Source organism: Egretta garzetta, unplaced genomic scaffold, assembly GCF_000687185.1.
Source record: "Egretta garzetta isolate BGI_Z169 unplaced genomic scaffold, ASM68718v1 scaffold635, whole genome shotgun sequence".
Classification (NCBI taxonomy): Eukaryota; Metazoa; Chordata; class Aves; order Pelecaniformes; family Ardeidae; genus Egretta; species Egretta garzetta.
Genome location: NW_009259710.1, coordinates 246,519 through 273,607, shown reverse-complemented (window position 1 = coordinate 273,607; position 27,089 = coordinate 246,519). Strand labels below are relative to the sequence as shown.

At 40.7% G+C, this 27,089-nt stretch overlaps 1 protein-coding gene across 7 annotated transcripts; it reads right to left on the bottom strand.

Moving 5' to 3' along the window:
- Positions 1 to 228: 228 nt before the first annotated feature.
- On the bottom strand, positions 229 to 27,089 carry WDSUB1 (WD repeat, sterile alpha motif and U-box domain containing 1). 7 transcript variants are annotated; one of them, XM_035894462.1, is made up of 12 exons: positions 27,044 to 27,089; positions 25,419 to 25,492; positions 22,031 to 25,198; positions 18,473 to 18,657; positions 14,703 to 14,795; positions 13,795 to 13,888; positions 11,586 to 11,619; positions 10,044 to 10,084; positions 9,845 to 9,951; positions 8,782 to 8,961; positions 2,571 to 2,711; positions 269 to 550 (listed from the first exon to the last, which is right to left on the bottom strand). In XM_035894462.1, exons 3-12 carry the CDS (start codon positions 22,426 to 22,428, stop codon positions 387 to 389), a joined length of 1,437 nt encoding a protein of 478 aa, XP_035750355.1. In that variant the 5' UTR covers positions 22,429 to 25,198; positions 25,419 to 25,492; positions 27,044 to 27,089; the 3' UTR covers positions 269 to 386. The 7 variants fall into 7 exon arrangements, with proteins under 7 accessions (XP_035750357.1, XP_035750355.1, XP_035750353.1 ...); XM_035894460.1 differs by having other exon boundaries at positions 22,031 to 22,452; positions 24,974 to 25,198; positions 25,419 to 27,083; XM_035894461.1 differs by having other exon boundaries at positions 26,942 to 27,083.

Below are 27,089 nucleotides of genomic sequence, written 5' to 3'. Positions count from 1 at the left end.
ACTTTGGTTTTTAAATTAGAAAAATAAATCCGGATTATATACACTGCTGTCTATCTTCTGAAGGACAAACTTGGCAAAAATCAGGACTCGAAACTCACAAATGTAGTGAAAACTTAAAGAAAACTTTTTATGTGAAAAACTGTGGCTCTGAACACTTCATTTCCTAACCTGAAGTACCACGACGTGAAGTTACCAATAACTTAGAAGTCTTTGGGTAATTCTCCCCCAACAGTGAGGGATATTTCTTTCTAATAAATATTAAAATGACAGACACAGATCAGAACAAAAACACAATTTCTTCTTTGCAGCTGTTTCTGACACAACTATTTCCTTCAGCTACAGACAATTGCAATTAACTTCCATAAACAACTGCAAAACAAAGTGGTTCAGCTGTGTTTCTGCTGAGTCTCCAGCCAGCGGCCGATGGCCATTTTTAGCATCCTGTTTGGCGTAAGCACAAGCGAGTGGAGAGGCAGATTTGTCATGGGACTGGAGCGTCTTTTATTGCTGATCCAGTTCTCCATTGCTTCCTTTTCATAGGAATAGCCATCTATAAAGAAACATCACAAGCTTTTATTAGCGATACTTGGGCATGGTTACACTGCAAGGATTTTTAGCTTTGTAAATTTAAAAGGGGTGTAAGGGAACTGGTATTTCCACACAGGAGAATTGAGCGATAGAAAAATGACATGGTCTGTGAAAGCTTTACAATAAAGTGGTACAAATTACAGAGCTAAATGTATTACAGTAAAACTTCACACAGCAGTATTTGGTGCAGCTGGTTAAATCATACTGGGCTTAGCAAACCAAGCAGTAAAAGCTGTTTTAGAAAGCACTGCAAAGCTGTTACAGCTGCATGGATTTGTTAAAGATGACAAAGCAGCACAACATTTGGAAAGCTCTCGCAGCCATGTCTGAAGCCATCCCCACAGCTCAGGTACGGCAGCACGCACGGGGTGGGGACAGCATGGGGGACACAACGTTGATCACTTTAGAGCAGGCCCCACCTGTAGGTGGATGTTTTGCTGCTGCAGTGATTTTTAGCTGGCTTGGAACTGTGCTGGGCAGGGCTGGCAACACCAGCTCTTCTCCACCCAGGGGACTGGCTCCGAGGCAGTCACAGGATTAAGCCATGTTTGTACATCAGCCTGGGTCTAAGGTACACAAGTGGCAAACAGGACCAAAGTACATATAAAAAAAAAAAAAAACCAAACAAAAAACCCCACAACTTCTGTGTCTTTATTTTCAGGCATCACGCACAGGACTGATCAAGTTCATTACAGACTGTAAAAAGGAACCATGAGAGCAGCCTGCCAAAGGTCCTGTGGCTGGAGCCTTTCAGGGGCTCAGGAGGGCCAAGGTGTGGCTGGTGCTGAGCTGTGCAAGGGATGCAAAGAGTAACAAGAATCTACTTATAAAATACATCACAATATTTGTATTTGCTGGGAGAGGAAAGATAAAGGGCACTGAATCATTACTGTACATGAAACAGTTGGTAATGAAGCTGGTCTGTCAGATTAAACCCTTTGGTTAATAAAACTATTAGGTTTTAATCACAATTTAAACAAACATATTTCCATTCAGCTGGTTCCTGAGTAACTTTTTTAAAAAGAAACCTTTCACTTCAGGAACCCTTTATAGTAAAAAGAAAAAAAAAAAAAAAAAAAAAAAAAGCTGACTGTGACTCTGGCCAGTCCAGGTTCAGGCTTTTGTCTCTGCCTGCAAAGCACCAAAGTTTGTCACGCGCCTGTTAAACAGGACTTGCTTTCCAGTTTGAATGCTCTGTAATGCGACGCACGGGCTCATCAGCATCCAGGGGCTGACACAGCTGAAGCCCGCTGCTGCGCAGGGCTCAGCGATGGGCGCTGCGCTGGCCGACCAAGCCCTCGCCCTCTGGCCCACGTCAGGACTTCAGCTCTTCCAGTCAGCACGGAAAGGAGCCGTTAGGTCAAAGCCCCGTGAAGACCGGCACTGTTCACAGAGCACCCAAAACCCACACTGGGTTGTCTGATGATCACAGGCCTCCCCTCCCTGCCCCCAAGATTAGAACTATAAAACACTAGTTCTTCACAGAATGTTTTAGCAACATGACATCTCCTGCTCCTTGCATAGCTCAGGCCCAAGGTCTTGCTGAATTCAAATGAATCGCATGCTGTACAAACTTCTAAGTGCTGTATATATGGTGTGCTAAGAGTAGTAATGAGCCTGGGTTTTGTTCCACCCCCCGTGTGCACAATTCCATTTTGCACTTACTGAGAAGGCACTGTAATTAGGCTGGTAATTGTATTTGCAAAGGCACATAAAGGAAGGAACATTAAAAAACCCAAAAATCTATACCGCCTCATCAGCAGAGCTGACACGAAGCAAATTGCTCGACACAGTATTTTTCTTCCATATCCGAGATGTAATTTGGCAAAGTAAGCACATGCCACAGTTCTATTTTGTTGCAACAGCTCTTTAGAATAGTTTATCTTTCTACAATTAGTAAGATACGCCCACTTTTGTGCTCCCACACCTATCTTTACCCTTAAGTCATTCATTTTAGTCAATGATGTCATTTAAAGACATACCTGCTGCAATGACAGGGTCCTTCATAAGCTCCCTTGTTATAGGACATAAGAACTCATCAGGGATGGTAGCAGAAACAGAGACCATTGTCATCCTCAGTTCTTCAATCTTCTGGAGGACTTTGCTGCGCCGGCCTAGAGACTCTGAAAAGTTAATTCATACATGAAGCGGACAGCGCAGGCGTAAAAGCCAAAGAGGTCAGGGCTTGCACGTACCAGCAGTTGTGCTACAGGAGTCACAGCTCCATCTTGCCATCCCCACCTAGTACAGAAAAAGCCTGCAGACAGCCCTGGCCACCACTCCAACCACCCAACCGCCGCATGTCACTCCCGTTGGAGTAAGGAAAGCAAACAGTCAAACAAACGCAAGGGCAACGCTGCTGCAGAGACACAGCCACCTGGCAGCAAAGCATTTTGGGGGATGCGTAACAGACTCACGCTGCTGCACGTGCAAAGCTAACGGTAGATAAAGCTGAGACACCGAGGAAGACAGCGGTGTTCTCCCTTGAAACTGGACTGCATAAATAGCAGTATGAAGGCGTAAGAGTGCACAAGTGCCACCATCACCTCCAACGGAAGACCACCTAGCACCAAAGCACCTGCGTGAGGACTCAGCACCCTCGGACCAGGTTTGCCCTGCAGCCTGGCACAGGGTCATATGTATGTCACCATTATGGACATGAACTGGTAAATTTGTCACAGATCAGTAAAGAGCCATTCAGATGTTGCTTAACCTCCCCAAAAGTCCGATTCCAATAAGGCTGACCACACGTAACACAAGGGCTCTGCAGCTGGCGCAGCATTACACAAGGCAGGATGAGAAGGACGCGGTAGCTGCTCCACTTCCAACCCTCTGGGTAACAGCCTGGTGGTTTGGCACTGCCCCTAGGCACCAGGCAGCCTGGATTCCAGTGTGCCTCAGGCTCTGCAGCGTCAACGCCGCCTCTCTCACTTCCCAAGTGTATATATCAACTGCTCTTCTAGTAGAATATTACACCAAGCAGGACAGCAAAATTCACTGACACTGTAGCAGGATCAGGAGACTCCATCAAGAGGCGCTGCCCCCTGTTCCTTACACTCTTTGCACTGCGTAATCACAGAAAAAAACAGATCGGGCAGAACCATTTGCTCAAGTATAAGCTTGCTAGCAGATACCTAATCTTCTACCTTTGAGCCATGTCTGCACAACACACAAACAATTAGACTCACACAGGGGTTCTGAGACTTTGCATCCAGGCCTTACGAGTTGTGACTCTGTTACCGGAGATCCAGAACCATGTTCCTACTTCTTGAACTCAGGCCACCCCTAATGTATGCATTCACCTTCACTGTAAGTGGCACCACCGAGTGCCAATTTACAAAATGGAAGCATGCAGCACCAAGAATAAAACCACGTGCCAGCTGTAGGGGCTCCATCCCTTAGTTAGAGTTACAGTTTGATTGACCTATTTCTAAAAATGGTAGAAAGGACGACTCTGGGAACTACCAACCAGTCAGCCTCACCTCTGTGCCTGGTCAGAACATAGAACAGATCCTATCCTCCTGCGAGCACGTGGATGGCAGGGAGGTGGTTCAAGACAGCCAGCGTGGCTTCACAAAGGGCAAACCAGGCCTGACTAATCTGGCAGCCTTCTATGACTGCACTGGTAGATAAGGGAGAGCTACTGATGTCATCCACCCAGATGTCTGTAAGGCCTTAAAATGCTCCCACAGAACATCCTACTCCAAGGCTTTTTACACTTACAAATTATATTGAGATTAATGTATGGGAACCTACATCTTTTATAAGTTCTCATCAAGTTTGATTATATTTTCTGAGATATATTTTATCAATACCTCTGCCAAATACTGTTCATAATCCAGTTTAATGCTTGATGCCAACCTTTGGGTGGGTAGGTGGTGGAGACACACACGTTATGTTTATTCCCACACACTCTGCAGAATCAATTTCTACTTCTCATTCACTAGAAACAAACCCAAATACCACAGCGGCATGACAATCTGCAAAGAAGCACAGGACATCAGTGCTTCAATTAGGCTACTTGAAGTGCTCTATTACGTGACTTGGATTTACAGTTTCACTACCAAACAAGACAGCCCAAGCAGAAAGCAGTGAAAGGACCATGCACTCACTCCGTGCAAACAAAAACATCGCGTATTTGATTTAGGGGGGAAAAAAACCCAAACCAGCTGTATCCAAGAGGAAACTCATGCTGAAGAAACACATGGAAGAGGGGCCTGTTACTGTGAGCAGGAAGGACCTTTGGATTTAGTAAAGATTCAATTAATTCATTTCAGTTCAATTAAATATAATCAATCTCTTTTGTATAAAAATGACCTGTGAAGCCTGAGTGCCAGTATTTTGTCTGAGTCTATGAAAATTGCATTGGGTGTTGTTTTTTTTGGTTTTTTGAGGAAGAATACGCTGATCTGAGATTTGTGGGACTTGCAAGCTCTTCGCTCTACAACGTACATATTGTGGTATAAACTGTTCTTCACGATCGTGTAAGGCATCACAAATACCGATTAACACATACTCCCCCAGAAAGGACTGCAATTAAGTATCCCGTAATTTAAGTACTTACTATTACCTATTTACTGAGAATATACAACAGCTGTAAATCTGAAGAAAGCTGTATCTGTGTTTGAGACAGCAGCCATTCTTTCCAACTTAACTGTGAGCAGAAGAACAAAAAAGAAATCTGACAATGAGAAAAATACTTTATAGTTCTATAAACTGTCACACTACAATTTTAACCTGCCAAGACTGGAAATGCATCCCAGATATCAGTAATCTTAAAACCAAAAGAAAGACAACCCCCCCCATCTTTGATAGCACATCGCTGATGAAGAGAAGACAAAGTCAGAAATTTCAAAATTCAGTTTATGCATATTCACCCTTGGTTTAAGTTATGTTCTAAGGACACCCTGCAGTAAGAGAGAAGAGGGTTGAGCTGTCTTTAAGACAATCTGTCCTCTTCACGTACCTAACTGAAATCAGCAGAGTCACGTGAAAAGCAGCCTTCTCAATGTGCTGCAGAAGAAGGGAAAGTATTTGGAACGCCTCCCAACTTTTTTACAATTTGTGGTATTACAGTACAAAATGCTTTGTATGGCACTAACCCCTAAACTGAAGGTGTGGTTTTCCAAAAATTAGACCTAGTCTCACCTCCTGCCCACCCTCTGCAGACAACCTGAAGTCAAGATTCACCTTACTTTATTGCCTTACTTTACTCAGTTAGCCTGATAGGAAAAAGAGTATGCAAGCATGGAACAACGTACCCCCCACCTTGTGTTCTGAACTGGAAGAGGATGCGTACTCCTTTTTTTCTGACCCAACGGTATCACACAACTGCAATGACTGTGTCACTGTGTCTGTTAAGAATGAGAAACCCTGAACTTTGTTGAATGTACCCAAGCTTTTCAGCCAGAATGTATACAAAAGTCACTTTACTTCTGCTCAACATAGTACAGAGTTTAATACAGTGTTAGTTATGTTATATGACAATTAGGTTGGAAAGAGGCTAGTTCCATTTGCATGGTAATGAAGCATTCTTTAAAAAAAGCTGTCAAAAACAATGAAAGAAGTTAATGAAATGTTATGTGAACCACTTGCTGATCGCTTTCTCTTAGATTAAACGCCTTCAAAAGCGTGAGGATGCCCTTTTTATTAAATGCAAATCAGAGCTTAAGCAAAGACTAACAGGACAAGAAATAAGCAGCCAATAAAAAGTAAGAGAAGAAAAAACTCCTACCTATTGTCAACTAAAATGGTCTAAGAAAAACTTCCCTTTGCAAAGACTGTAAAAAGACTCCAGAATTCTTCGGCAAGGTCTTATGGAACTGGTAAATGTTGCATTTTTTAGAGCAAAGAAAACAGCTATCAGGGAGAGAAAGGATGTTTGTATACTGACAACTCCTAAACTTTAGTTAAGTTACAATTTGCATAACACTGAAAAGCAGGTAAGTTCTAGGCAGATAGTATTTCCCTATTTTGTAAATGCTTACGAGGGGAAGCAGCCTCAAGTTGTGCCAGGGCAGGGTGAGGTTGGGCATGGGGAACAATTCCTTCCCCTTGGGGCTGTCAGGGGCTGGAAGGGGCTGCCCAGGGAAGGGGTCGAGTCCCCAGCCCTGGGGGGATTTAACAGCCGGGCAGAGGCGGTGCTGAGGGCCAGGGTTTGGGGGTGGGATGGCAGGGGTAGGGGCACGGTTGGGCTGGGGGAGCTTAAAGGGCTTTGCCAACCTAAGCGATTCTGTGATTCTATGCTTGAGCCATGGCAGATAGAGAGCAATTCTTCAAGTCAAATATATCAGGTCATAATTTCTATTCTGTGCCAATTATAGCTGTAGATCGAAACGTAGAAGCAGAATCACAAGCATTCACTACTTCAAACCGATTGATTTGAATGTTTTTTTCTGGCAACTTTGAGTAGCATATTTCATTATTTTCTTTTAAAAATGTCTTTCATATAACCACTGAAGTGGATCTCATTGCTTCACCTTGCATACATGCTGGTTCATATTTGTGGAGTAGCTGATGTTTATTAAAACAGTAAGTGATTCCAGTTAGAGCTTTTTTAAAAATTTCTTAGAGCTGCCTGATACCTCTGAAAATCTGACTCCTTACCCTATAATTTTCTGGTGGGTGTTAAAGTACCTACTGAAGAAAAAGCACAGCAAAAGACTGAAGTCTTGAGAAGAGAGACTGAGCAATGAGCATTGTACCTCATGATGGGAGAGAACATACCGAAGCCACTTCAGCTCCTACGAACAACTGATCTTTGCTGCATCCTTTTATAGCAAATGAGAGAGCCAGAAAGCAACAGCTGCCCATAGTCAGCCTGCATCCCACATGTGCTCCGTCTAAAGCCACATGCCTCCTGTGCATCTTACAGCCTACCTTGTACAATGGGCCCTTGCGACTCAGATTTTATTTTCTTATTTGAGTTTGAAATTGTTCTTGATGGTGTCATTACAAATCTATCAGGCAACACACGCTTTTGTTGATTTTTTCCCCCATGGAGAACACTATACTCAGCAAGCCAGTTCTCATCGTTGGTCACACTGCACTCAGTTCTAGCCAGCATTATTTCATTAGCCTCAGCTGGCGATTGCTGTAACAGAGTTTTAGGCTACTCTAATGTTAAAGAAAATGTGTGCAGAAACTGATGAAGCCAAGTGCCTTTTGTGGATGACAATTCCGGACAGATTTCTGGCATCGCTGTTGATTTCCAGAATTCAGCAAAGCTAGCTGATACGCAGAGACACTATGCTCTGCTACAGACCAGTGCCACACCCACACCCCCATAGGAGCACTCTTCCTATGATGAAGAATACTAACTTCTGAAAATAAAACTGTACTTTTTAACAGGTTTCTTAACTCTTCAGCCTTTTGCTATACTTGACCTCAGTTTGGGAAGCATACCAGCACCTAATATACACCTAAATCTAGCCATCAAAATGAATAGACAGCTTATATTCAGAAAGTTCCAACGTAGTCCACCACCCTTAAATCTCTTCTTTCAGAATTACTGCTGTGGAATCGTGACTAATAGGGCACCTCCTTGTGATTCCTTCTATAATGTAATCACAGTTTTGCAATAAAGTGACAGAACAACAGATTAACTAGGACACCTGATGAATTACAAAGTGTGTGAGCCAGGCAAGATTTGCTTGATCCTTACTGAATGTCAACATCAAATGCTTCATCTCCAAAATAAGTAAAAACTAAAACATAACTTGTATTTTTCTATGATGGTAACAGTACACAGAAGAATTCCACTGCTAAATTCAAGGTAGTTGAGCACACAATAGTATAAACGTGTCACTTTTGCAGACTGATAGGAAAAACTATACAGTACCCTATTTACCAAAGTCAGAATCATTAAGTATACCCAAAAGCTGAAATTCCTTTCCCACAGCTTAATGATACAAGATCTAAAAAGGAGAATAGAAACAAAAGCAGGTAAGAGCACTTAACGTGGCACTGTTGGTGGAAGTGCATTTTACGTCTCCAGGTATTAGAAACACACGCACACAAAAAAAAAGTCTTGTGGATAATGTGACATTAAGCATTTTTATCAGCCCTGGTAATGAAATAAAAATGCATTTCAGGGAAAATGCCATCCATGTTTGGAACTTCTAACTCACTTTCATTCCAACATTTCACACATCCTCTAAAGATTAAAAACTATTTGGATTTGTATTCTCTTACCAATTTTTAATTCATTAGTCAGACTTTCTTTAGTAAGATTCAGCAGCTCCTTGCCATCAATGTTATTCATCTTGAAAAGCTCGACAAAGTCTGCCAAGTCTTGTGCATGAAGCCAGGCTGAAACATCATCCTCTGACCAGTCCTCAACAGCCAGCTTAGACTCATTTTGTACAGTATTTCCTTTGGAAAGATAAAGTACAGTTAAAAACCCAAGCAAACAACACCCTCCCTGCCCCCTCCCCCCCAAGCAGCAATGAAAAAAACCCATTCCTAATAGCAATGGCAGTGATGGACTCTGTTTTTCAGGTGTTCTCAGTACTATACATTCCCCAATGTCTAACAGAAGAAATGCTTATTGGATGTTACTTCAGTGAGGGGCAGTAATCTGGGTTTGTCTTTTACCTATCGATTTTCAAAGTTCAAAGGAATTTAATCTCTTGGATGCTTACACTTCTGTCAAAGTTGAACTGAAGTAGAAGACAGAAAAGCACCAGCAGACACCGAAACCAAGTCTCACGCTTCCTTAGAAAAGCAAGCAAAAGCCCAGGCTTACTCTTGTGCTGTGAACAAAGATCTATGTACCTTTGTTCCACATACTTCAGGTGCTGATGTATTTTGTAACATTAATTACCCTGTTTTTTTCACCTATAACAACTGTAAGCTGTGTTTCTTGTTGACAATTATGCTTGCAATTAGCATATTTTCTGTTTAACTCATCGCCAATGATACTTGTCCAAAAAGTCTTTCAGCGCTCTGGAAATAATATTCACCTCTTAAATGCTGTCCAGAGAGTAAGAAATAGTGAATATCAGAAAAGACGATATAGCAGGTTAATAAAATTAAAATACTTCTACTATATCTTTTCTTTAAAAAACAAAAAGAGAATACCTCTGCAGACATTGGTAAGATCAGTTCCGAGAAAAGATAAACAATGTGCATATAACCCTGCAGTTACAAACTAACTGCATGTAAGAAAAAGTGGTGTTACCGCATCTTCAGATGGTGTTCAACAATACTGTGCTTTAAATGTAAAGACCAGATTACAAATACCTCACACACTAACCTGCACAGGGTTGCTTAAGGTCAAACTGCCATATGTTCACAGTTTTATCCATTGAACCTGTGGCAAGTAAGGGACTATGTGGTGCAAAAGCACAGGTTGTAACATATCTGCAAATAAAAATAAAAGTGTGAAAACTCACATGAAAAGGACTTTATTTCTTTATTAGCAGTAAAACAGAAAAATCATACTGAATTCTTACCTGGTATGCTGAGACAAAGTATGAAGGGTATTGCCAGTACTCTGTAAAAGAATATTTGTGTTTTAAATCTTAAAGAATAAAAAGAATGTTCATTCATTTGTGTACTTTCTTTCAAAATAAGGAACAATATTGCTTCTCGGAAGAGGACAGAAGTTACCTTCAAGGGAGTTCCACAACCTTGCCAAAGCCGATCAGCAGCAGAGTCAGAAATGCAACCTGAACTTCCTGCTTGAGGCCCCCTATTCAACTCCCTGGAACGCTGCTATCCTTATCCTTCAACAATCAGCCAGCATGGAACTTGCAGCGTAACTATGCCAGAAATGCCAGCGGAATTAATTACATCCATATTGGCTGGTTGCTCATGTGGATAAAACATTTCTTCTACAAATGTAGGACTGGAAATGACCGCAAGTCAAGAGGTAACTGAAATTCAAACAGACCTCATGCTACAGTCCTTGAACTGGGCCAGTAATTACTCGCACCCGTGGTTCTCCTGTTTGGCCACTAGATGCTACTGAAAACAAATTCCTGAATTTCTGCAGTTTTAACGTATGATGTGAAAAATGTCCTTCTCATGAAAGATACTGTTTCTCTGACAGGTACAGACAGACTGGAAAGATGAAGAGCAACGTCATTCTGAGTCACCAGCTGACTGGTCAGCACTCCAGTTTTCTGAGCCGTCCATCACGAGGAAAGTGCCCTATTTTAGGTTGAAATTGCTCTCCCTCCTACAAAGGCTTTTTGTCCCCACTTCTCAACAGCTATGGAAGTTGTTGTCCCATTTGGCAAACACCCAAGGCCACAAAAGCTGACAAATAGCATTAAGAAATACTTATGCTGTGGTTTTCTGCATCCTTCAATGTTTTGGGGTTCCAAAAATCTAGCGAACTTCTTACCTACCTGTCTAAGCTTCAAACTGCTAAAATAACTGGGCCAAAAATTAGTGATTGTGGTGAAAAACTTGAACCCTAACTGAAAAATTGTATCAGTACAACAGTGTATGCAGAGCAAGCCGGAGCAGCTTAAGACCTGTTCATCCTTCATATTTAGCAACATTATTTTTAATACTATAACATACTAGAGGCAAATACCACTTACAGGTGACCCACGAAGGCTGTAACAACAGTATTATAGAAAATGCCCAGGCAATGTGTTTTAAAGAAAAGATATTGTATTTAACATAGAAATTTTCTTGAATTCTTTATTATGCTTCTATTTCATGTGCACTTTATATATAATTAACTAAAGAATTTTTATGATCACCATTCCCAATTTTATGTCAAAAGCTACAGCCCTTCTTGCTTTGGAATGTAAGATAATTTTAGGATAACAAAAAAATCCTTCTACTTCAATATGAAGATAACATGTAAGTATGGAATTCATTGAATAGTACTCTACTGTAGAGAAATCAAATAACAAACACCTCAAAGAAATGTATTTATACAGTTCCTACTCTTCAGTATTTCTTTACGTTGCTAAGACATTGCAGAAGTAATGCTGATATTTAAAGCCAACAACCCGAATGATCTGTGCTGTACTTACAGTTTCATGTATTATGACACACTTGTCCACAGACCTTTTAAAAAAACCACATCAACATTAAAATGATGCAGAGACAAAAAAGGAAACTATTTTTAATTAAGTAGAAGAAAAAAGCCTTTTCCACAAACAAAATAAGAGCAAACAGATTTCTTAACACCGCTTTATGAAAAGCCTAGATATCCAAAACGCCTCCACCCATGCCCACCTTAAAACACCACTGATTCGCGGTACCTCCAGCATGATGTAAAAAACAGCAGTTACACACGAGAACCCTGTACTTCCATGAGAATTCCTGATGCAGGATCTGCACAGTGCTTATGCAAACTGGCCCCCACCCCCACTGCTCCCCACTGTCTGTACCGCATCTACTTTGTTTTTCCAAGCAGCATCTGTAAAGCAGATGCAGAGAATCTGTCCATCCATGATCAACTCTCAGGACTTGTGATCATTTTTGAAACCTTTTCATTTGCGAAGCAAATTAGAGGAAGTAGTGCAACGCAATACATAAAATACAGCGGTGCGATGCAATCAATACTTAAAGTATTCCGTGAAATACAAATTGCATACTTTTCTACCATGACAGCGGTGTCTCCAGAAAGACTTTATGGAGTAGACATTTCACATCATTATGACAATATAAGCAAAAACAATAATCCGTATGTCTAATGGAAACTAGCTCTAGATCACAAACATTCATAACGATCTTCAAATAGTGAAAAAGACTCCCCTAAAAAGAATACAAAGCAAAATGTCTAAGCAAGCTATTGCCTGCTGGGGGTTGTATAATCTTAAGTTTATTTGCTGGCTATTGTAATCTTTCCTTTGCAAGACATCAGTTTTTCCATTTCAGTTTAGAAAATCTTCGTAAAAAAGACAATTCAAATTTCAAGTTGAATCATTTTGTTATTTCAAGTCGCCACCTAGTTTAGAAGTGATTAAGCACTCTTCAAGGGAGGTGCATAATAAAAGCATACAGTCATTAATATTCATAAAAACATAAATTATTTAATCTACCTTATTTGTTATTCCTCTTTCAATAGCTTGATCCCGGAGGAAGACCACTAGTAACTAGCTGACAGTTTATCTCCATGCTGCTGATCACCAACAACCATTTGAGCCTGACAACCTATCATTTTTCCACACAACTTATCATCCATGTTCCTGATCTGCATGTGCCCAGTTTGGCTACAAGCCTACACTGGGGAGACCATGTCAAAGACCTTGCTGAAGCTGAGGTGTAAAACGCAGGCTGCCTTCCCCTTGCCCACACCGCCAGCCCTCTCATCGCAGGAGGCAGGCAGGGTGGTCAGGCTCACCTTTGTTCAGTTCCTCCTGCTTTCCCCAGACATGTCGTGCTGGGAAACAGCTTCCAAGCCCACTGGATGGATTTGCTCCGTAACCTTCCCAGAGACTGGAGTTAGGCTGACTGACCTGTAGCTCCCTGGATCCTCTACCTTGCCCTTCTCAGAGGTAAGTGTGACATTTGCATCTTTCTAGTCATCGGGAATCTTCCCATCACCTCCACCCTCCTCGGTCTTTCAAACACAAGAGTGACCTTGCAATGACACTGGCAACCCTCTTATCACCCTCTGACAAAGACAAATAATAATATTAGTCTCCAGTTGACGGTTCACAATTAATTTGGGTCTTAGCCATCATTCTGTACAGGACTGACATGAAAAACACAAGTCTCCAGTTATCTCAGTCATGCACTCTTTATGGAAAAAAGGCTTACGCTGCCATACGCTGGGTGTGGATCAGTGAAGAAATCTTTAATTTCAACCCAACCTACCAAAGACAAAAATCTCAAGATATTTAACTTTCTAAAAAGTTCATGAAAGTGCATGAGAGAGAAGGAAATCATAAATGAGCGTCCATAAGTGCAATAAGATTTCAATGTAGAGTTGTATTTTTAATAGATGCTAGAGTATCCACATGAAAGGAGACATAAATGCCCCCAAACCAGGAAATCACTGAATCTCATCACAATACTCAAGAGGCCAGAGCTTGCAACATCCTGGATTTCAAACTCAATCACAGACGAATTGGAAAGGCACTTCAATAATTCTGGAAGGCACAGAACTATTTCTTAATTATTGGAAATATATTTTGAAATCTCCAACTCTTTTGAACTTTGTTTTACAATACTGAGGTGTGAAGCTGGACAGCCACCCGCATGAAATTTAGGCAAGTAAAAGATACTGCTTACCCTGAAACTAACATCTGCCCATCGTAAGAAAATGCACAAGCCAGAACCGGGGCAGAATGTCCATTCAATGTGCATTTGTATTTTAATTCAACACCTAAAAATACAAAAAGTAAATTATTACATATGGACATATTTGACAAGGTGTAAGACACACTGCTTTTAGAAGTGTAAAGCTGCATCAAAGATCTGACTCCGTGACATACTGTCTACAAAAAAGGGATAAAAGATCAGAGACAATTTTAACATCTGTGACTTCCTCTGTAGTCTTAGTATGTCTTAATGGTGTTTTAGATAATTAAATGTGTATCTGTACACACAATATTTATCCTTACAGACTTGTATATAAAAGAGATTACAAAAATATACACACTGAAGATATTTTTGGCCATCTGCCTAGTCTCCACATAGCAGCGACACATCTACGTTGCAGTTTTAGCAGGAGCCAACACTGTTTTCATCTCCCCAGCTCTTGCTCAAGGGCCAAGATGTACTGAAACATGAAAGGAAAGCTCTCCCTGGCCTGGTAGATTAAGAGTTGTCAACCTATCAAACTGCTCAAAGGCCACAGTAAAACGTTGCTGGTTACTGAAAGATACAAATGTTAATTAAACCCAAATGTTTATCATAACATTACGTTTGAGGGAATTGAGGGAATTTTTTTTGAAATATTTTATTATTAATCTTTATTTGAAAGCTTATTTATTATTGACAAACAGATCATAGGGCCCAATGTCACAAAGTGCTTCATGCCTTGGCTGCTCTCCTGCTAAACAAATCAAAGAAAACCTTCAACTTGTGGTTAACTTGGCTGTGAATCCATGACAGCAGTATAAACTTGATCTGAGATGTAAATTGTCACTAAAGACTTAAGAGACTGGAATATGAAAAAAAATCATCACTATACACACCTGGGAGATCTGCAAACAAAATAAACCAGAGTTTGATCTGATTATCTTGACCACAAGAAGCCATCTGGAAGTATCTGAATCCACGTTCACCATCTGATAAAATTCAAATATATTAATGGGAATCAGAAGCACTGAAAATAACAGCACATCAGTAAACTGTATCAGCATTCTTACACTGGAATTTGGTGAATTTCCTTAATCTCAGTACTCCTTTTTAAAAGTGTTAATAAAAATAACTGCAGAAGTTCTAAAACCATTCAGAAGTAAGAAATAGGTATCACTGTTACACTGTGTCCTGAACCAGTAGATAAAGACCAGAACTGGGCTAATACTTTAAGTTTTCTTGATGGTCAATGTTTGATTCCTCTGTCTACCAAGTGCGACAATATAGTCTTTTAACCTAAATGATATAGTTAAATAAATTTCTTCTACAGTTCAGTACTCAAGCTTAACTATACACGCACGTACAAAATTTGAGAGTATCTGACAGGCTATTTTCATAATTTTAAATGCTCAACTCTTCATTTTTATAAACTAAGTGATGTTTCAAGACTGCAGTCCAGCCAACCTCTCTAGAAACACTGCATTAAAGATGGAATACAACAGTAACAGTTTTATAGCTTTCCCCTCTCTATTCAGTGGATATGAACATTTCTGAATTATCGTGTTCCATTCTAGTTGTGTTGTTTCAGCCCACTATCAATTTTTTTATTCTTAAAATCATTGCCAAATAATAATTACTGCCAAATTATTTCTGCTCTTCTACTCCACTGAGCTGGCATACCAGCCTGACACAAGTCACCGTAACAACCCTTCTGTGGCATTACCTCTGCCAGTACCAAGCCTCAGAATTCCTACAAGAATCACCAGGACTAAGGCTGGAAATCAGAAAATTTTGCAACAGACATTTTAAAGGCTCATCTTTCCAGCTCTGTAAATGCCAAAATATTTAGTGTCAAGCGTCTTACAAAATAACCCCAGAGATTTTATCTCCATTTTTCCAACATAAAGCATATTTTAATTTCATATAGTTAACACAATAAAACCCTAATATACATAGATCTGTTTGTTCACAGAAACAATCAGAGCTGCTATGACCGTGGCATATCTGAGGACTTACCTCAAATCTGCTGAACATTAAAGCATCAAAGTGTATCACTTTTGCTAGGATTTTACAGTGTAAGATTTGGGTCTTAAAAAGGGATGCGTAGCATGCATTAGCTATCATGTTGTAAAAACACATGCTTCTTGGTAACTAGGAAGATATTATTTGGAAACTCAGTCTGGATGAGAATTCTGACATGATTTGCAGACTTTGACAGTACTTTTAAAAGTTACCGACTTGTTAATGGGGTATTACATTGTTGTACAGGCAGAGCTCTTTGGGTTAACTTGGAGGAAGACTACACTGTCTTCCACTGAGGCTCACTAGAAAATTTTAGCAAGATCTGCCAATTTTTTACCAGTATCACTAAGTAATTTCACTGAAGTTTAGATATTCAGGAGGAGGGAGGGCAGCACTGAAACTTTGCAGTCGGATGAGAAAGCCCACACAGCATCACAACTGCTCCAGATCCGACGAGCTTCTGTGCAGCTGTGACTGAATCTACTTTAAAGGTAGGGGAATCATCTGTTGCAAACAGTCTAAAGCACAAAGCACCAACCAGAAACTCTGGTTCTAACTTTGCTCTGAATTAAGCGGGTAAAGAGAATCTCAGTCTAAAACCATCTTTCGTTGTAGTGGATAAGCACTACTTGTACGGATTTTGTAATGTGTTAAATCTGCCAATAGTCCCAGAAGTTTCAATCCTTGGTGATTAAACAGCAACACATCAAAAGGAAAAATGTTGACTTCCAATAACATATGGCTTAAATAAAATTAAGAATGATCATAAATCAGCTAGAAAAAAAACCCACAGTGTAGGAAATACTTGCTTTCTTGCCTGTTTCTCTCTCTCGGCAGAAGGGCAGAAAGCTGAAGGGCTGGTAATGTACTTTTTTAAAACCAAAAGAACAATCTCAACAGGGAACGGAGCTGTGGAAATTGCACTCTGACCTGTTTCAGCTTCACCGTGTTCCTTTGCCCTCACATGCAACTCTTAGCTCACCATGGAGTTTTTTGGGTGGTATTTTCACCAAGAAACATCTAGAGGTGTTATTTAAACATTAATCCCCTTTCTGTTGTGACAGATTAATTCAATGCTGTCCCTACACCTTTCAGTGGAGACAGATTTGATTGATTTGGTATTGTCAGCCACTAATTCTCTGTACTGACGTATATGCTGACATCCTACCTCCTCAGTTTTCTCCTGCTTCCGTCCTCCTTTTTTCCCCACTGCTTCTCCTGCTTTCTCCCTGCCCTGTACCACCTTCTCAGACAAGGTGGCACACAGACAGCAGCACTTACTGCTGCGTTTAGCACTGAAAGAGGCAGGTGGCTGCTCAGTTACAATTTTTGGTACCTTTGAAAGAGCAGCAAACCAGAAGCCTAAGTATCTTTATGGAGACCACTCTGTCTCCATAGTAGATCTGGAAAACACAAACGTGTACCTAGAAGGTTGTTGAGACAAGTTACAGCATTACTTCCTAAATCTGACAATGAGGCTTCTGCCCAACTTCCCACCCTCCATCACAAGCAGGTGACTATGTGATTTTCTAACTCTTTATTAAACACTTTTACCTGAGAAAAATTTTACAAATTAACCTTTCAGCTTTTCAGACTCATAAATACTTCAGAATCCCCAATATTTGGTTGTTTGGCTGTGACACTTTCCTGTCCTGCAACTAACTTCTACCAGGATATTTCAAACAGAAGTTCTTTTTTGCACAGAAGTTTCTTCCCACTACACAAGCTATGTAAGCTTAGACACCCAGCTTCAGCACTCCCACACAATTATGCAAAAAGTCTGTATTGCGACACAATTGTACTGGTTTTGGCTGGGACAGCAGCTCCCACGGTGCTGTATTTTGGATCTGTGACCAAAGCAGCGCTGATCACCCCCCCACCCCCCCCGCAAGGGGCTGGGGGCACAAAGAGCTGGGGGGGACACGGCTGGGATAGCTGAGCCCAACTGACCCCAGGGGTGTCCCACACCATATGACGTCATGCTCAGCACATAGAGCTGGGGGAAGGAGGGAGGACATTTGGAGTTAAGGCATTTGCTGTTCCAAGCCACCATTATGCATGATGAAGCCCTGCTTTCCTGGAAATGGCTGAATGGGAAGCAGGGAATGAATTCCTTCTTTTCCTTTGTTTGCATATGCAGTCTTTGTTTGCTGTATTAAATGGTCTTTATCCCCACCCATGAGGTCTTGCATTTTTTGCCCCTCGATCTCTCCCCACCCCACTGTGGGAGAGCAAGCAAGCGAGCGGCTGGGGGGGCTGAGCTGCCCACCGGGGTTACACCACAACAATGATTTTTAAAGCCTGTACACACAAATGCAAAGCTTTCCCTGAGATAACTGGAAGATTGCAATTTTTAGTATACATGTTTTTGCATATAGAGAAATCTAGGTTCTAATTATTTTAGTTCCATAGAATGCCTTACAAATGTGAAATGAATGAAAACTGAACATAATATGCAATGCAACCCTGAGAAAGGCCTACACTACGCATGCCTGATGGGTTTTATCTCAATACTCAAATATATACAAGAATATCAGATTTCATTCTCAAAAGAAAAAAATTAAGTCTTGAAAACAAGAGCTAGAGAGAAATAAAACAGCTCTTTTTTTTCCAAGTCCCTCCCCTGATGAGTCAAGTAACTAACCAGAAATCGGCTGTGAAGAAATATCACAGCAGGTAACGCCAAGATCATGTGCTTTTTCATTATACAGGCACCTCATTTTATCATCCCAAATGGTTAAATCACCACACGATGATCCAGTGACAAAGAAATTTCCATTAGGAGAAAATGCACAGGCCACCAAAGAACCATCTTTAACACTCCCCGATCTGAAAAGCAAGAGTACATGGGATTTGAATTTAGCATAAGTAATGTTCTGAAGAAGTGATCTCTAAAATGCAATCTGATACAATAAGCCAAACTGTTCTAAGTTTTGCACTTCGGAACGTGGTAACAGAAGAGAAAGAAACTCATGCCGACTGCGGAAAGAGATGCGACATAAGCACAACTGCAGGAACCAGGAGCTGCTCTTTGACTGCAGGAGGAACGGTGTGAGATGGCGTCCCAAAGCAGTAATTTCAACTGAGTGATAAAATAATTTTCAAACTAAAGACAATCTGCATGGACTTACCATTTGAAAGGCACAATGCACTGTTAAAATTCTATGGCAGGATAATTTCTAAAAGTCAAAGATAAACAACTACCATAACACGGATCTACATGTACACAAACAGGGAAAAAAAAAAAAAAAGAAAAAAAAAAAAAAGACTCCCACAATTTCTTTGTTCTGTTTCTAAAGACAAAACAGAACACCTACTAACCCATATGGTAAGAAAAAAAAAAAAAAAAAGACTCCCACAATTTCTTTGTTCTGTTTCTAAAGACAAAACAGAACACCTACTAACCCATATGGTAAGCTGTAGCAGAGTAGCATACTTTGGGATTCATGATACAGGGTTAATTTTGGGCTACTCCTACACAAGAGAAGCAACATGAAAAAAATTATTTCTGTATTTTAACTAAGTCAGCCAAAGCACTTTGTAAAACTGAACTGAAAAGAAAATTCCTAGCAGACATGGAAGCGTGGTCAATCCTTGGGAAGGGAGTAAGGTCAACCTAACATCCCTTAGTTTATCTGATAGTAGACTAAAGTCAATTGAAAGTGTCTCACTCCTTTTAATGGACAATAGATCCGGCCCAGCATGCATAGTTGAATCTTTAAGTGCAGGAAGAAAAAAAAAATCACAGCCAGAAGCAAGAGTCATACAGCAAGAAATATCAGTCTTATTTACTCTGTCGCCGTATTTTGTAGAACAGCTGCTCATTCTCTCTTGCTGATAGGAATTTTATTTACTGCCAGAGGTGTGAAACTTAATGCCACAGAAGACAACTCAATAAACTTTGCTGAGAGTCTCCCTAATCAGACCCAGTACCTTCAAAAAAAGCACTGACGCCCTTAATTCTATCATTAAGAATACTATCCAATACACTACAGTGCTTCCCATTTTTATATGTACAATTCTTTTTCCTTAGTGCAGCTCTTAAAACTTTCCTTCTTTCACAAAAAAAAGACGTAACAGAAAAATGTAGCAGTAAAATAAATAGTACTACACATGTTCAGAATATGTATTTAAGGCTTTCAGGCCAGATATCAGTATCCTAACTCCTGAACAGGAAACAGAGAACACTTGTACACATATTAACTTGCTTTTGTGCTGTTCAAATCCATCACAGAGATGACTTAAATAGCCATTTTACTTCACAATTTGAACAAACAGTCAATCACAGCAGTTGAGCTGATGAGCAGTAACTGGATACCTTTGCTGGAATTACCACCCGTATATTTAGTCAAGTGACCTAAGCGTGGTAAAAGGTGTTCTCTTTTTGAGCATCAACACAATCAACTGGGAAAAGAGACAGGGGACCACAGACTGACGTTAGATGGTTAACTAAAACCCTCTGACATAACTTAAGTACCTTGATAATTTCTAAGTAATATTAATCTCAGCTTTAAGAAAACAGGACAGGTACAATTACAAATGAGAATAATAATAAAAAAATTAATCAGCCAAAAAAAATATATATACACACATGGCAAAACACATATAATTAAAGTTAAGCTGACTACAGTTGGCATGTTAACACTTTGAAATCAATTTTTAAAAGTGAAGGGGACAGGACTGGAATGTTCAAGTTCTTCCTTGTTTCTTTACAATGGAAACACCAAAGTAGAATAATTTCTGCTTAAAACAACAATATACTTTCTATGTAGTTATTATACATCCACCATTCAACTAGGAAGAAATTAAGGGTGTAGTATAACACATGCATCACTGCATGTATTAACAGCATATACTTGTAAGAAATTACTTTTTAAGGCTTCTGGGATTTTCCCTGTCAGTAACAAGTATTCTGAATAAAAAAAAAAAAAAAAAAGAACCTCTTCACTGGTAATACCTCAGAATAGATAAACCCTTAGACTTTAGAATACTAATAATTGAAATTCTCTATTTTTCTTAAAAATAAAACTAAGAAACAATATGTCATCAGTAAGCCTATTCTCTGAAAACAAACCACTCATTTTAGTGTTTCTGTATGCATTACAAACAACAAGGTGGCAAAAATTTATTAGAATTCTGTTTATGGACAGCTTTCCAGATTTACACAATTTCAGATAACTATAATCAATCATTTTCAAAAATTTTACAGTTCCCCTCTAAACCACTGCTGTGGAAGGCAAAGGTAGAGAGGCCACAAAAGCAGTAACACGTTTGACAGGGGATTACCAAAACCAAACAAGTTTGGCTTTCAGAAAAGGCTGCTCCCTTACCCCAAGTGAAACATCTCAGCAATTCTCTCAAATTCTTAACTTCTTTCCTAACTCTAGAGAGATGTTGTGTAATTGCTGCTCTAAAACCTAAATAATGTCTCGCCTAAGTACAGATTACAACTGGCCTGAAGACGTTACTGAAATACAGAGATGTAGAGAAGGACTTGGAAGATCACCCTAAGGTTCATGCCTTTAATTGTGCAACATCACTAAAAATACTCATCTGCATTGTCTCAAGCGTTCGCTGGATATCCCTGTGAAATGCTGACTGTCACACTCTACTCGCTCGGCTCCAACACTTCCTTCTGTCACTGTTAGGTCTTAAACTGTATGGTTTCAGGATATGTCAATAGCTTCCAAACTCCTGGATTGCTGGATTACTATCAAGCTTCTAAGATGTTCCTGGACTCCAAATAGCCTTGTAATTAAATACTTAATTAAAACCCACTAGGTATAATGCAACATAAGGCATAGTCAGGCTCTACTAACTGTTTATTAGGTATCAGAGTTTGCTGACCCACAGTTTAGAAACAAGATGCATGCAGTACGCAATGCAACCTGATTTCATGTTATATCAACGAAAACACTTCCATGAACTTAAAAAGAACTGGGATTTAGATGAATGACAACTTAGTAAAAAATAAAGCTTCTTGAGTTTGCATTGTTTAGCTTAAAAAAAAAAAAAGACAACCAAAACTCAGCACCTCTCCCTTTCCTATTGATAATCTTTTGGTCTTCTAAATCCTATTCCTTTTTCTTCGTGATATCAATCAGTGGTGTAAGTCTGCAAGTCTTGTACACAGTACAGCATATCACTTAAATCATATTCTTGTAGTTGTAAACAAGGATTTTAAAAAGTATTTGGCACTCACCTGTACAGTTTCAATGACTGCATGTTCCAAAGAACTACACTCCCATCCGCTGCCCCTGACACTAGGTATGTGGACTCAGGAGAAAATCGGCAGACTCGAACAGGACTGCCACTGGGCTGCTCTAGCACTGCCAGCATCCGGCCATCGCGAGTGTCCCAAACCACAGTGGTGCCATCTGTTGAACATGAAGCTAAAACACGTCCTGATGGAGAGAAGCAGCAGCAGTGGACAGCATACGTATGACCTCTTAAAGGCGAGTACGGAAGCTCAGTAAAGTCGTTTAAAGAATAAATGCGAATTGTTTTGTCCAAGGAACAAGTAGCCAAGCACGATGATGAGAAGGCACAGTAGTTGACATCATCACTATGATCTGCTAAAGTGTGAATTAATGTCGCCATTTTATCTACTTGCAACAAAAATATCTGAAACAAAGATTAATGGTTAGACTTATCTATTCTATTTCATAAATGAAACATACTACCTACATTTTTAATGTCAACTTGCAACTTTGCAGTACAACATACAAGATTACACAGTAGCTACTTAAGTCTTAGCGCAGAGGAAAAACAAGTTATTCTAGTTATTTAATTTATGCTAAGAAGTTTGCTGCTCAAAATTGTTATTATTTGCATCTACACTAGACACAATGGAGTGAACAGGCACTGCAGAAGACAGTCAAAGCATTAATTAGGGTTGCACCAGGTAAATAAAATCATAGAATGGTTTAGGTTCAAGGGACTTTTAGAGATCATGTGGTTCCAACACCCCTGCCGTGGGCAGGGACATCTTTCACTACACCAGGTTGCTGAAAGCACCATCCAACACTTCCTGGGATGGAGCATCCACATTTCTTCTGTTCCAGTGTCTCATCACCCCCATAGTAAGGAATTTCTTCATCACAGCCAATCTAAACCCACCCGCTTTCAGTTTAAAACCACTGCCTCTTGTCCTGTCACTGCAGGCCCTGGTAAAAAGTCTCCCTCCATCTTTCTTATGTACAATCCCCTTTTATATAGTGAAAGACTGCAACAATGCCTCCCCAGAGTCTTCTCTTCTCCAGGCTGAACAAACCCGATGCTCTCAGCTTTTCTTCACAGAAGTGCTCCAGCCCTCTGATCACTGTTATGGCCTCCTCTGGGCCCAGTCCAACAGGCCCCTGTCTGTCTTGTACTGGGGACCCCAGAGCTGGACACAGTGCTCCACGTGGGATCTGACGAGAGCTGAGTAGAGGGAGGAGAATCACCTCCCTCAACCTGCTGGCCACGCTTCTTTTGATGCAGCCCAGAATATGACTGGAAAACTGGGCTACAAGCACACATCGCTGGCTCACACCTAATTTTTCATCTACCAATATTCCCAAGTCCTTCTTCGCAGGATTGATCGCAATCCATTCATTCCCCATTCTGTACTGATACTGGGTATTGCCCTGACCCAGGTGCAGGACCTTGCACTTAGCCTTTTTGAACATCATCAGCTGGCCCACTCCTCAAGCCTGTCAGGGTCCCTCTGGATGGCATCCCTTCCCTCAAGCGAATCAACTGCACCACTCAACTTGGCGTCATCTGCAAACTTGCTGAGGCCACACTCAATGCCACTGCCTGTGTCGCCGACGATGACATTACATAGTATTGGTCAAAGTATGGACCCTTGAGGGACACCACTCGTTACCAATTTCCCTTTAGACTTTGAGCCATTGACTGCAACTCTTTGGACACAGCCAGCCAGCCAACTCCTTAGCCTTCTAACAGTCCACCGTCAAACCCATCTCTAATTTGGAGACAAGAATGTTATGTGATACTGTGTTGAAGGCCTTACAGAAGGCCATGTAGATAACACCAGTAGTTCTTCCCTTGTCCACTTCCATTGTAGAAGGCCACTACCTTAGTATACCAATTATTAGTGGTATACCAATTACTAGATTATTATAGCAATAACTTTTTTATTAATATGCTCTAAATGAAAAAAGCCTGGTAAGTTTTCCTACCAATCTAGGCTGACAGTGACAAGGTGTCTTTGCATTTGCTTTCAAACCATCCTCTAACTGGAAGTGTCACCTATCCATTTCCAAGTCATCCACATCAACAAACTTTTTTGTGAAAGTGTGGAACTAGCAGAAACATGTCTCATCATACCTATAAACCTGAGCCTAGGAACGAAGCAGGTTGATAAATCTCCAGCAAGGAGCAGGCCACAAATGTATGCTAGAACAGAAATAAAAATCACAGGCAATTCCACTTAAGTCTTTGCTTCCGAAGACTAACAGCTGTTTTGAACTAACGGCTAGAGGAAGCAAGCAAGAGCAAAGAAAAAAAAGCTAACCTAAGGTACGGTCTGGGGATGTGACAGCTACTGATTTGCTGGGAAAGAGCCAACTGCATCTTCCTTTCTGTTATCTTCCCTACTCTTGTCAAATCAAGTTATCTGTGTCAACACAGGCCAGGTTGTACTTCTTCCTGGAGAGATCTGGTGAGGTGACTAAGTGCAGGACCCCATCAGAGGGAGGAGAAGGCGATTTATTTCCTCACCCCTGCAATCTCCAAATATTCAAAAGAACATCTACATCCTCTCTCAGCAGTGCTGTGCCTCTGCTTATACAGCAACCAATACAAAAAGGCAGGCTTTGGAGCGCTCCGTGCAGGGTCAGGAGTAGGAAAGCCTCTCTGGAAGTCAGAGGGCTGGTCTAAGGGGCAGGGACAGAGCCACAGCTGCTTTACTAGAACTTGAAAAGACTGGTTTTCTGGTCCTTCCTAGCCCCCTCCCCTTCTCCTTGGCGCTAATGGGTGAAAGAGGAAATAAGCAGTATTGATTTGTATGCACAGGGAGAAGCAAGGATCCAGAGAGATACACAGAGCAGCAGGAGAGAGACATACAGCGATGGGAATCTAAACTACTGAGCAGGGGCAGGCGGGAACAGAGCTGGTCAGAGGACTGCAGAGGACTTACACAGACTAAAACATCGTGACAGAAAACATCAACTGGCAGCTGGAGAAAATTTCAGTGAGGTGCGAACACAGGGCTTCCCTTGTGCTGCCAAGAAGCTCCTGTCATTTTTATCTTCTGTATTCTTTAATGTTTGTGTACTACCGTGCACAGAGGATGCAACCAGGATGAGGCCCCGCTGTTTTGAATGCAGTACAGAAAAAAGATAATCTTGTACTACAAAGTTACCTAAAAAGAAGCAAGCGGAGATAACAAAAACAGAGTAACTGAGCACAGAATCAAGGGTTGCCTCTTCAGAATGTTTTATAGTAAAATGTAAACATTAGGAGACTTCTACAGAAGCAAACAGTCAAAGATACTGCTTGCTCTTTACATGTTTTATAGTAAAATGTAAACATTAGGAGACTCCTACAGAAGCAGTCAAAGATACTGCTTGCTCTTTATTCACCTTAATTCATTATTGAGACATGTCCTCAACTCCTCTTTGCTCAGTACGCAATAGACCCAAGAGCAATGCTTCAGCTATAGCAAGAGCATACAAAAAATAACCTTACACTTTTACATAAACACTTCCAGCAGTGATAACCACATGTATTCAGCATTTTTTCTCTTCCCACTTACAGCTCCAAAAAAGTATGTTTGTATGTCATCACTGACCCCCACCCCCCCCTTTTATTTATCAGGTAGTAGCGTCAAAGACTCCTGGAAATTATTTTAATTTGGAGCTTGCTGAAACACATTCCAATGGATTACACATTGCAGTTTTCAGATTCAACAGTTGATATGCTCTTGCTAAAAATACAGCATTTAGAGCACTTGTTATAGTACAACTGAACAGACAACTGTATATATTCTTTAGAACAAAAACAGATTAAACAATAAATTCCTATCTGCAGGTCTAGATGAACACTGAGGTTTGATGACCAGAGTCCAAGATACATTTTCCTTTTCGGGCCTGAACACCTTACTCAAATTCAAACTTCTGGTACCTTTCACAGTCAGGCAGCAACATCAGTGATGTGAAACACCAGAGTAATACCAACAACGGGCTTGAGTCGCCAATCAGAGATTTAACCTGACCATGTAAATCAAACATCACACACACTCGACATTTATATCAAAGTCAAAATGTGAGTATTGAGAGGGTAATCAGAATCTGAACCTTGCCAGAAATTCCATTTGCTGATACATAAAACAACCAAAGAAAAGATGATCTCTATGCACGTTTTCCAAGTACTTAAGGCTGCTGGGACCAGTTTAGATCTCAGCATCAGACAAGTGATTTACACTGCTGATGTCTGGGAAAGCTCCTAAAACGTCCGTTCCAACCCGGTCCTCCCCATGCTGCAGATGGCAGTCAAGCTTCCCGAGAATAAGGAAGCATAGAGCCAAAAGGAAGTGCCTACAACTCTTAAAGTTCTTTATGCTGAACAGCAGCAGCAACGCTATTCATATCACGTTAACTTATCTAAAACTGCAGGCTACCATTCAAGTGTTCATTATGAACGATAATTTCAGAGCTGAGGCAACTGCAAACAGGTGTGGTTTTATATACATACACACACATTTGGTTTTATATATAAATATATACATACGCTCCTGTATTGGCATATAAATACATGTATAAATGTATGCATACATGCACACATATATACATATAGACACAAAGGTGTATATGAAGGCAAAATAACTTTTCCCTTCAGCCTATTTAGTTAAACACCAGATTTTTGAATACTCTCTAGTTCAGCCTCAGGATTCTCCCATTTTATTGCTGTTCTCTTTAAAGCCATTAAACAGACTACGTGGTGTCGACACCACCTCTTATCTGCACAGGGAAAATCAACGTACTTCCCTCAACTAGGAGAAACCAGAGAGCCAGACAGCGTGACACCTGGAAAGGCGAGGCTAAAAAAGGGACCTTAACCTCGTTGTTACGAGATTTTCAGGAGCTCGCTACAGACAAAAGCAAACCTAGGAACGAGAGGTTCCGGGTATCCATGGTTTAAACCAGCAGAGGGAGCCAGGAGAATCCGGAGCGGTTGTCACCGGAGAGGTTTGGCGCTACAGCGTTACCTTCTCTCGAGATCGGATTTCCCGTGAACCCAGCCAGCAGCTGCTC